At 44.7% G+C, this 12,379-nt stretch overlaps 1 protein-coding gene across 1 annotated transcript in view; it reads left to right on the forward strand.

Moving 5' to 3' along the window:
- Window positions 1-273: 273 nt before the first annotated feature.
- The window catches only part of LOC146773100 (chymotrypsinogen 2-like), a 34,701-nt gene continuing 22,595 nt past the window's right edge, over window positions 274-12,379 (forward strand). The window contains exons 1-2 of the mRNA XM_085637361.1: window positions 274-379; window positions 10,617-10,720. Of these exons, the coding sequence (XP_085493487.1) occupies window positions 328-379; window positions 10,617-10,720 (156 nt within the window). The 5' untranslated portion in view covers window positions 274-327. The remainder of the gene's footprint in view (window positions 380-10,616; window positions 10,721-12,379) is intronic.

Here is a 12,379-nt window from a genome sequence, read left to right on the forward strand (position 1 = left end):
ACCAAAGTTATTAAGAAAACATAAACTGGTTTTCAATGGAGTCTCTGACCTAACCGTAGCTACATACTAGCATCGTCTGTGTAACGAATCTTTACTAACATTGCTGTTAAACATTTTTCTGGAAATGCGCGTTCTTTAAACAAGCTCTTGTTATCTGCCCAAGGTTTCCCGATAAGAGCCTGCAGGCCCCCTTCCCACACCTTTTTCACAACCTTTATCTGTTAAGATAGCTAAAAATGGAGCTCGTCTTTGATTGGTCAATTGAAGGTATAAAAGGAACTGAGGATTCCTTCATCAATGCCCAATTGAAACTGACCCCAAAGAAACATGGCATTCCTGTGGCTCCTGTCCTGTGTCGCCCTCTTTGGGGCTGCATATGGTAAGTTCCAATGGCTTTCCTTTAAAGGGAAAGCTCCACCTAGAAGATATGGGTATTCTTCTAGTGGCTGGGCTTTCACAAGCAGGGCCTGCCAGGACAGAGAGTGCATTGCTTGTACCATTCTGATCAGACAGTGCTTGTTAGCATGTAGCACCATCGGTGAGATGTTCTTCACCATCAGGCTAGTAGGAGGTGTCTGAAGGAGGGATAAGGGTTCCGCTCATAGACAGACATGCTGCTTTCAGCCCTTGTAGAGGTTCTTCTCTGACACTAGCGTGGTCTGGCTTGTGAGATCATCCAATCCATGTACTGCTTCCTGCTCATATATTCCATCAAGCGCTAGCTGTGGATTGAATACCGTGCCTTTTGTGACTCGACGTATATTGATGATGGGAGCCCTCGAAGATCCATGAAGGCAAATGATATTGCGTGAGGTAGGAGCATTAAAACTAGACTTCAGTCATTCCCTTCATGGTTGCATGGTTATTAACGGAGTGTGAAATTTGCGTCATTTCTTTTTGTGTAATTCCACTAAATTTCTGACAAAGGATGCAACATTATGCAAAATGGCATTTTTGTCCTTTTTTTTTTTAAACAAGAAGTGCATCCTCCTATCCAAAACTGACGTGAGGACCACTTTGCGCTACAAACAACCACTTTGCGCTACAAACAAATTTAAAAAACAAAAGTGTAGTGAACATGAGTCACGAACATGAGCCGTGAGGTTCTGTCAATTTGTGTGGTTCACGAGATCCCACAATAGGATATTTTTAATCCAAGCAAACCTCAATTATGCCATGTTGTATAATGGCAGAATTTCATGCAAAAAGTGTGACGTGGAATGGTGGAAATTACATACATAATGGTAGCGTAATGGAAATATCGCCCAGGCCTGTAGTTATCTTGTCAAGTGGTGTCGCGAATGGTGACTATGTAGACATACTGGGGCATAGTTATCAAAACTTCACGCAAAGCAGTGCAGCGTCACACCTTTATGCGCTGCATTGCTTGACAGGGAGAGGGCAGGAATTTGCCATATTTAATGTTAATTTTAAGGCTACTTTTAAAGCACACGATTACGAGGTTTCTTGGCGCTGGCTCTGCTGAACAGGATAGGAAAAATTCCTGATTGCAGAAAAACCAGGGTCCTCATTTATGAGAAGTGAAGCATCGCGGCATGAAAGCAGAGATGCGTCACTTTTCAGTGCACCCTCCTTGCGACACCAATGATGCATCATATTTATAATGTGAAGCATCAAGTCGCAAGGAAGGACAGATACGTCAGTATAACTGACGGATCTGTCGGCACAAACAGTGGCGCATTGCTGGAGTTGTGTCGGAAGCCTGACGCAACTCCAGCAATGTTCCTTTCACATGGGGCAAGCCCCATGTGAAAGGGCCTGCGTCACCTTTACGCCTGCCATGAGGCAGGCGTAAGGTTTTGACTCATTGGCGTCCTAGTAGTGGCACAGCGAAATCTCATAGATTTCGCTGCACCACTCCTACGACTCTTTCTTGCGGGGGTACGCCCACCCTGCATACATTATACCTGGCGCAGGTGTAATGTAGCGCAGGGGTTTACGAAGTGACGCATATAGCTAGATGCGTCACTTCGTAAATATGGCGCAACATGGCGCATGTTTTCCGCCACTGGTGCGTCACAAAAAGTGATGCCCCGGTGGCGCAAAAGTGACGCAGGGGCTCATAAATGAGCCCCCAGGTTTGTAACGCTTTCCTGAAAGATAACAGGCTGGGCAGGGATTTAATGTGAATGGACAGGAGGTTCCAAGCATTCGATGTACATGTGGCAAAGCTTCTTCTGCCCCAAGTACACGTTTGAACCTTGGGACTGTAGGATTCTTACTCCCCCATGAGTGCACATTCCTTTTTGGCTCATACCATTTGCAACTATGTTTAAAAAAATCCAGGCCAGAATCGTGCCGTGCTTTATAAGCAGTGCACAGGGCCTTAAACCTGATCCGCTGTCTGATTGGGAGCCAGTGTAATTTATGAATGACTCGAGAAGTAGATAGAAATGTGGGGATCCCTGACAACAGATGTGTGGCTTCATTTTGCATGGTTTGAAGTTTGTTCAGATGTTGTTGCTGCATGTTTACATAAAGACCATTGCAATAATCTATTTTTGAATGCACTACAGATGTTACAACAATTTTATGCGCACCTGGAGGTATGAAAGGGAGGAATTTGTTTTTTAAACCTGAAGGTGTAAAAGGCGGACGTGATAACAGCATTAACTTGATCACCAAAAGTGAGCTAGTTATCCATTAGAACTCCTACATTTCTTGCCTTCCTAGCTGGGGTAGGGACTAGGGAGAGTTTCTAACTCCTCCGACTACCAGGATAAGGACCAAAAAGAAGCCTGGTTGCTGAAGAGGATGACTCTTTCTACCCGGAATTTAATTTCAGGCAGCGAAAACACATAAACGTTAATCAGCATTGGGCTTCGCAAAACCCCTAAGGAACGCCGTATGGCTGTGAAAAGGGTTCAGAAACAAAGAGGGAAATTTAGCAAGATTTTACACCCGGTTTGTGCCGATTTGCGTCACTTTTGTGTTGCAAAGTCTTTTTTTCCTATTTACTTTCCATTGCTAAACTTTTTTAGTGCTGGAATTAATGTGAAAGTAACGCAAAACAGCGCCATGGGGGCGTACCATGGGTGAAGCATAGGCATTCCCGTGCAATCAGCCAAGGTTTCTGAAGCTAAACCCAATTTACTAAATAAAGTAGACAGGGTTTAGCCTCAGAAAACTGTGCCCTTTTAAAGTAGGGCAAAGAAGAAATGCTTTATTTCTCCTTCTTTTCCGACTTTGAACGTGTGCTGCATGGAAAATGGTTTGTCAGTCTATGCATAATATTTTGTACAGGAAGGGTATCCTTCCCGTACAAAACCTAAGCTAGACTCACAGAGACACCCTTGCACCATGGCGCAAAGCTGTCTCCATGGCGCACTGCAGCGGATTTCAGCGTTAGGTAAAGGGGAGGAGAGTGCCATATTTTAGTAAATTTGGTGCTCTCCTCCTCTCTCCTTTTCACCCAGCGCAGCGCAGCACAGAATTTGGGGCTGCTGCACTGCGCTGCGTGAAAAAGTGGTAGATCTGCCTCAAATTCTTTTAATGCCACCATCTGCTCTCTCCCAGAAAGAAAAGACCTCAATAGGGTCCGTGCAGCCCCCTTGATCCCCTTGTAATGGAGACTGTCAATCAACAAGTTGTGATGGACCGTATCGAACACTGCCAATAAATTGAGTAAAACAAGGGCTGCCCTCCCTCCTTGATCAAGAGCAGCCCTTATCTCCTCTGTTGCCTTGATTCGGGCATTTTCGGTACTGTGGCCACTTCTGAATTCGACCTGTGTGGGATCCAGAAGATTATAATCCTGGATAAAGTATGCCAATTGTTTAATCATGGCCTTCTCCACAATCTTCGCTGCTAACGGAAGATTGGACGGTAGCTATTCGGATCTATCGGGTTCAGACTAGGTTTTCTTATTAGTGGAGGTACAGAGACTACTTTCCATTGTTTAGGAAAATAGCCTGTCTTGAACATTTTGTTGAAGATATTTGTTAGGTTAGTGGCAATGATCTCAGGTCCTTGTTTGGCCACTGCAGATGGAGCACGGGTCAAGTGGAGAGCAGGATTTGGCAGATTTAATTTGCATCATTACCTGTTAAATTGTAATGGCAGAAAATTCAGTGAAGGTAGTCTTTCCAGATCCAGAAGGGTAAGGCTTATTCCCAACTGGGATAGATCCCTTATTTAAAGTGAACTTGTTATAGATTTGTTCCACTTTGTCTAAAAAAACTGCAAGGGTGTTGCAAAAATACAGGCTGCTACCTGCCAGATTATTACAGGGGAGAGCGTTTAATTTCATCAGTGACTGAAACAATTCTTTAGTAGAATTTTTGGAAGATTCAGTTTTTTGTGCGAAGTAAGCAGATTTTTCCTTTTTCAATAAAGACTTATACTCCCCATACATTGTTTAGATTTTTCTTTTTCTTCCCTACTATAATCCCTTCTCCACTTAGCTCTGCATTCTAAGATTATCCATATACCACAGAGCAGACGGTTTGTTTCTACGATGATGAGATATCTTAACGGGAGCTAAGGTGGTTATGGCATAATTTAAACAGTTGGACTAGTTTAGAGTGTCTTGATCTATAACCTCTGATTGTTCAGGCTGAGTATGGGCCAAAACCTGGTTAACTTTATCAGTTTGAATTTTATTCCAAGCACGTGACCTTTTAGGGCTAAGAGATTTTGTTGGAGAGCGCTCTATGAGATAGGATTATGTCAAACTTCACTGTGTGATGATATGACCACGTCAGGGGTCCCGAGCTTATTTCATTTAATAGGGCGTTGTTTGTAAAGATCCCATCCAGGGTGTGGCCAGCAAGATGTGAAGTACACATGGTATGGGGCACCTTCCTGCACAAAAACAATCCTTTGAGGCGTTTCCCCGCTTTCTGTGTGTGCTGCTGAATCAGCACACATAGAAAGAACTTGGAGAAATAAAGACGTTTCTCCATGTTATGCCTCCCCACGATAGGAATAGCATTTTGACGCATTCCCAGGACTACCAGTAATGGTAAATCTGTAAACGTCCTAAAGTCCATGGGTGGATGCATGGAAACACTCATGCTCCACTCATGGAACGCCTCCCTGGGGCATAGTAATGTAACGCAGCGGTTTGTGCTGCGAGCGTTACGCTAGCTTTATGAAGCATTTTCCGGGCCACATAAGTTGGCCTTGCATGGCTTGATAAACTTAGGAGTTGTGTCGCTCTTGTGTCCCATTGCATGATCCAAGGATGACGCAACTCTTTGACAAATATGGCTGTTAGTCTTTTGATATTCGAAGCTAGGTTCTAACTCAAAGGACAAGTGACGAGATGAAGTTAGAGTTTAGCACATTCCACACGGTGTAAGACTGACATGCAAGGAGCAAAAGGGAAGTCTTGGGGACAAAAATTGATAGTGATTACCTACTGTGAGTCAATTGTCACAGCAATGCAAGTGCTTAATAGTGACAATTGGCACCTCAGTACCAGTGACACAGGCTGCCTTGCAGAGGCGTAGCAAGAATGTTTTGTGCCCTAATGCAAGCAAGGAGTTTGGGCCGCTCGACCCTTGGTTTTGCAGTAAACTGGTAATGAGGAGAGCCCCTAACACCCAGGGACTCTCGTGCAACCAAACCTGTTGCCATATTGAGAGCTACGGCTCTTTCCCTTAATACCAGTGGGTAGGCTGGTCTAGTGCAAATAAATACATTCGTCTCAGTACTAGGGGTATGGACTGTCCCATTTGACAGGGCTGATTTAATGTTCCTGAGCAAGGCTATCCTGATAACAATGGGGAGTATAGATAGATAGATCTTTATTGCATGATTAATTAAAAACATTACAATCAAAGTCAACGGAACAGGGGGAGGGATGCACAGATTGAATAAGACATTATAAAATATCAAAGCTATGATAAAAGGCATGCAAATAAGAGCAACTGGATAAAATCAACATCTTAAAAAAGATTATAAATAATGAGGGGCCCATTCCTCCACAGTCTAAAAGGCTCTCCTTTCCCCCCCTTCTGTCGCTGATCGCAATCCAGATGAGGGCAGGATTGGGTGACAAGCTTTTCCAACCCTGACAGATCAAACGCTATAAAAGTGTGCGATTCAGCATGGAGAAGGATCGAAGGCCTGGGGGCAGTAAACAAAGCGGCTACAGGTTTAATAAATTTCACAAAACAGGCTGTTAGCTGAGCTGAATCCCCTCTCAAACAGACTTCTACGACACCTCGACAGGACCTAACACTTAAAATGTGCCATATGAGTTGAAGGCAAAACTTCCTTAGCAGGTGCAACTTATCACAGATACAAAGTATGTGTCAACGATTCCTCTCCCGTTGCACAGAGGCACAATGTCTGTCAAAGTTATCTAGATTCCTTTTTCCGTACCAATAGGATTTTAAAGGGATGAGTCCAAATTGCAAGCCAGTGAGCTGAGGTTTCATGCTCAAGCTAAGTGGCAGAGAGAGGTAGGATGGGAGGATCCCAGGCTCATTGAGAGTAGAGGCCTACTCTCCAGGTACCAATTTCTTCATGGCTAGTGAGTCATGTTCGGTTGATAATAGCCTCGCTTGTTTGATCAGCAGTTTGGCAGTCAGGGACACCGCCCCGTGTCACATGACTCAGTGCCTCTATGGCATGATTTAGGTACTTCTGCCAGTTTGTTGTCGGTTTGCTTATCACTTCCTGGATTATGTTTTTTAACGTGTTATTCTTCGCCTGCTTGGCTTTAAGGCTGTAGGCGACAAACTTTGCTTTTAGTATCCAGTGCTACGAGGCTAACCCAAACTATTGTCGAATTTGGGAGTGTGATGTACAATTTGAAAGCGAGAAAACTCTTCGACAGCATGAGGACTGTGCCCTGTCCAGTTGGACATTTTGTCTCTGAATGTCATTGCCCCGAAGGCGATGGTAGGGAGGATTTTGCATCCCATTAACTTCAAGAGAGGGGAAAGATCCGGGTTCTTCAGTGATTTTTGAAGCTTGCAAAATGCCCATTCTAGGGAGTTTTCTGCCCCCTGTTGGGCGTAGATGTGTAGTGTTAAATGACCTCTGACCTCTGTGCTCCAACCATACCCCCAGATACTTATGAGAATCAACCACTTCAATGGCCTTCCCTAAATAAATCGTGTCCCCCTTTTTTCAGTGTGTGGGAGATTATCATTACCTTCGTTTTCGTTATGTGTATGTTCAGGTTATTGATCCTGCAGTATCTGGTGAGCAAATTAAAGAGCCTCTGGAGGCCAATCGGCGTTAGGTCCTAGAGGATCGTGTCGTCTGCATACTGAAGTGATTGAACTTTGAGGCCATCCACTTTTGGTGGGAATGCCCTCACCATCGCCAGGTGACCTGACAGGTCAGCCAGGTACAGGTTGAATAATAGTGTTGCCACTATGCACCCTTGCTTCAGGCCTTGATTTGTCCAGATTATGTCTGAGGTGGGCCATCCGGTGCTAACTCTTATCTTTACCCAGGTGTCAGAATATAATGCAATTATGGCATTTAATACATTTTGAGGAATGCTCCAGATGTTCAGTTTAACCAGAGTTTTGATCTTGATATGCTGTCAAATTCTGTTTGAAAATCATTAAACCCTGCGTAGAGGGTCCTGTCTTTTGCAGCCACAGTAGATTCACTCAAGTGGGAGATGTAGATAAGGTTATCTTTGATGTGACAACCCTTTTGAAAACCGGTTTGTGTCAGGGGAATCCACTCCTTTTCCTCCTTCCAGGCTTGGAGCTCCCAGTTTAAAATGCTAGTGAAGCACTTCCCTTCTGTGTCGAGAAGTGCGACCAGCTGGTTATTTCCAGGGCATAATTGAGGGCCTTTCTTGTGGGCAGGGGCCAAGAGAGAGCCTCTTCATGACTCCGGGATCATTGCCCCCCGTAGGTATTCCTGGAATAAGAGAACCATACTGCAGCCCATCGGGTAGAGGCCCATTTATATACCACAGCTGTGATGCTACTTGGTCCTTGGGCACCCCTACTCGCATCAACTTGATGGCTGACACTACTTGGGCCGGGCTTGGTGATGCCTTTTGTCTATTGGATCCCTTTTCAGAAGCCTTATGAGTGCAGCAGTCGGCCGGGTGGTCTACATATAGGCCTTTGAAATAAGAATTTCCCAATTCCGCGGGGGCAGTGTTGGCAACAGACACCAGGCAATTGGAGTTGGAGCATTTATTAATCCATAGCCAGAATTTCTTCTGATCCTTTCATTATCTTGTACAATTTTGGCCATCCTTTGCCCTCCTCTTCTCTCCTTTGAGCGTAGATAGCTTTCCTGTATACTAGTAGTATTGCCACCACCTGAGTTTGCAGCCATTTATTCTCCCCTCTGTCACAGCGAAGCTTTTTCAAGAATTTATTCAAGCTTCGTTTTATGGCTGCTATTTGTTTTTCACTATTTGCTGCCGTTCTGGTGTCCCCATTAATCTTGCCTTTTTCAAGCTACCCAAGTTTCCAAGGTGTTTCCGTAGGCGGTCATCCAGGAGACCGAGAGGTTTGGATTGGTGATTTTGCAGCTTTTGTTCCCTAAATTATCTTAAAAGGGCAACACTACATTAAGAAGCATTCCATAAGGGTGATATCAGAAATGTGTCAGCTGTCCGAGTCTTCAGTAGAAAGCACTCCAACCATGGGTCAAGCAGCATAAAGCCACACAAGCAGAGGAATAGGTCTGCTAACTGTAAAATCCTGAAATGACTCCCGTTTCCCTCACTACGTTCAGCATAAAATATCAGTTGCAGTCAGAGTAGACAATCCAACATGATCTTTGCTGGGGAATTTCCATAGCTCTGGTACAACTGGATACTTTCACCACCTTTCCCACAACGATAAGTTGCAACTTCGCTCATCCTTGGTCATTCCTCTCCCATAAGAACTTGCTACAATGCTTGTAACTGCTCTTCTCCTTGCCAACTTCTTTTTCTCACACCTCGCTAGCAATACAACAGTGTGTGCCTTGAGTGGTATTATTCAGGTAAGAGCTTGCGTACCAGCGAAGTGTTTATTTTGCCAAGTCACACTTTACTTCTGCATGATTGCTTTTCATAATGAGCATTTTTTTTTCTTTAGGGGGTTTCTGCTGCAACATATGGCGTGCTTTTCTAGTGTGCGCAAGTTTATTTTTGCTCAAAAGTGGTGCTACTGTGGTGATGCAGTGACATATATGTGGTTTGTTTCGTAAAATTCTTCATGGTTGGTCAGGATGAACTTCAAGATTTTTACAGGAGAAACTATTTCTTGGTGGTTTAGCTATATTTGTATGGCTGCATGTTCTCTTTTACGCTTGGTTGTGAAACTGACATCTTACATGACCTTCTATGGTACGCTGCTACATTGGACCATACATATCCCTTACTCTTGGGATTGTGTTATGGGCCGGGGAGTGGCCCATTTTCTTTGGTTACTCTAGGTACCCTTACATGAGGGTGGTCTTAATGTTTAAGTGGGTGGTGGTCACCCATCTCTAGGTTTGTAGTTATACACCTTTCCTGGAGGGATTGTGATATGGGTGGAATTGGCCTGTATTTGAATCGCACGTTACATTCCCTTACATGAGGGACGGGAATGGGTTTTAGTCCTATTTTTATGGGCCACATGACATACCCTTACATGAGGGATGTCAATATGGGTTGAAGTCCATTTCTATTATTTTCTGACCTTTAGAAGAGGGGTGACCAAATCGGTTTCAGTCCCATTTACACAAGTGACATTAAACACCCTTACACGAGGGATGTCTTTATGGGTTACTGTCCCATTTCTGCAATGAATTGACCCTTACATGAAGGGTGTCAAGATGGGTTTTGGTCCCATTTTTACTGTTACCTTGGCTCCTAGCTGCTCAGCCAGTGTGAGTGTTCTGAGTGGAATGTTGGTGTGATGGACATGAGTGGAATGCTTGGGTGCCTGTGTGGATGAGTGGTGACAGTTGAAGATGGGCTGAGCAGCAGGCAGGCTGCTCCTGTAGGGGCTGATGTACATGATTACCATCCTGTACCTAAGACCAATAAAGAAAATACAAAGACACTCTTCGGCAACTAGTCATTATTCACAACAAAATATTAGCGTCATAAGAAGCTGACCGACTTGTATTAGATTTGATAAATAGGAAACGTGATGAAGCAAAATCTTGTTGTCCTACTAAAGGCTGTTTGGCAGGGCTCGTCTAGTAGGGTCTCCTACTGCTAGCCAGTAGGCAAGTCCTAGCACCAGGAAGTAGGGTTGATTCATGCGGCAGATTAGCATCACACAAGCTTTTCCAGCACAGGTGGTTAGAGGAGACCCTGTAGGAGTGAGTCTCGAGGGGTGAGTCGGGCAGCACCTCTGCCAGTTGGACTGGTTGGCCTCTTCCCAGTGGGCATGTCTGCATCAGCACCATTCCTGAGGGGTGCTCCAGGAGGCATGATAGGGGTGTTTAGCATCATTGAACAAGGCTGCCCCAGGGCAAAATGCACGTTTGTCCAGTGTCACTGGGCAGACCTTTCAGTACAGTAAGCAGTGTCCATTAAACGCATTGTGGAGTTCGGGCAGCCACTGCATCCCGTTTGGGCCCACAGATGGTTTCTTTCCTACTGCATGTACCGCTGCAAGTGTTTGTCATGCATGAATGCTGCAGCGGATGTCACAGATGTCTTGCCTTGCTTTTCTCAGGCTGCGGTGTTCCCGCCATCAAGCCTGTGCTCTCCGGCTATGCCAGGATTGTGAACGGTGAGGAGGCCGTGCCCGGATCCTGGCCCTGGCAGGTGTCACTGCAGGTGAGAAGCCACATTTTTGTCCAATTCAGTGATGCACTAAAATTCTGTGATGGCCCCCTAGTAACCAGGGGATAGCTTGGTCAAAAAGAGCTTCAGATTTTAGAACAATCATATAATGTGAAGATAAATTATACGACAAGCAGGGCGCATGAGAGGGGCTGAACGGGAAGTGGAAAGGAAGAGAAATGCAGATTGGGAGTGAGTCCAAAGTAATGGAAACCACAATATTTTGTAAAATAAACATTTTTTAAGGCTTTCAAAACAGAGAGAGGGAGAGCGTGTGTGCATTTTTCCCTGTTTATATTCCTGATGAAATCCAACAGACATCTCACCATACCCGACTGAAAGCACCCATACCCGAATATTTACCAGAAAATACATTTTATTAGGGGGTGCAACATCCCAACCCCAACCCCTTCCCCCCAAGCTATGCCCCTGCTTGGATCAGCCATCTGATAGGTATACATAGGCATTAGTCAAATTGTGCCACCTGAGGGTGTGAAATATACCTTCTGAGAGGAGCGCGAGAAAAACTCATTCAGTGTGCTTCAACTGATGAAAGCAAACGGACATTTGGCTAATTATTATTACCTTGTTCACACATGTTGCTAGCAGAGGGGCTGCCTTGCAGGGAACCAGTTGTTAGTAAACTTGGGGCAAATGTATCATAGTGTTGTACTGCCCTAGCGCCACACAACGGGGTGCAAGGGCCACGCAACTACTTAGTAAGATTTATCAAACCATGCAAGGCCACCTTGCATGGCCCTGAGTGGCTTGATAATTTTAGAGTAATGCAACGTAGCGCAAATCAGTGTGTTACTCTTCCCCAGGAGGCTTTCCATGGGTGGAGCGTGGGGCTTCCTACACATCCGCTCATGGATTTTGGAGCATTCTCAGATTTACCATTAATGCTAGACCTGGGAAAGTGCCAAAAAGCTGTGCCTCCCCAAGTGAGGTGTAATAAGGAGAAATATCTTTATTTCTCCTCTTTGTTTTCTGTGTTGGCACAAGTCAGCACATTGTGCACCAGCACAAGAAAAGGACAGAAATGCATAGTATAATGTTAAATACGGCGCATTCCTGCCCTTTAACACATCACAGCAAGGTGACTTGCTGCGCTGTGTGAAATATTGATAAATGTGCCCTTAAGTGTCATGTACGAGAAATCAGAGTAAACTTGATGAAATAGTCTAAGACAGATGAGACAAAAAGAAAGTCTTTAATTGTCCCCCATGAAAAAACTCCCAGATGGATAATTATTTCAGGTTTTGCGTCACCCTGAGCCACTCAGGGTGTGGAAAAACCTACAATGTGATTAAACCATGCAAGGCCACCCTGCATGGCTTGGTAAATCAAGTGTAACGCAAGGCAGCGCAAGTCACAGCCTTGCGTTAAACTGCGTGGTGGGAGAATTACATGGGTGGAGCGTGGATGTTCCCAAGCATCCACCAATGTAATCTGGCGAATTCCCAGATTTACTAAGAGTGGTAGGCCTGGGAATGCGTCAGAACTGTAGACCTTACCCCAAGAGACACAACTGGGATAAATATCCTTATTTCTCTTTGTTGTTTCCTCTTCGTATTCTGCAGCACATTTAGAAAGAGGAAAATGCCTCTGAGGATTATTTTTGTTCAGGAAGGGGCACCTTCCTGCACAAAA

This window comes from Triturus cristatus, chromosome 12 (genome assembly GCF_964204655.1).
Source record: "Triturus cristatus chromosome 12, aTriCri1.1, whole genome shotgun sequence".
In the NCBI taxonomy this organism is placed as follows: domain Eukaryota; kingdom Metazoa; phylum Chordata; class Amphibia; order Caudata; family Salamandridae; genus Triturus; species Triturus cristatus.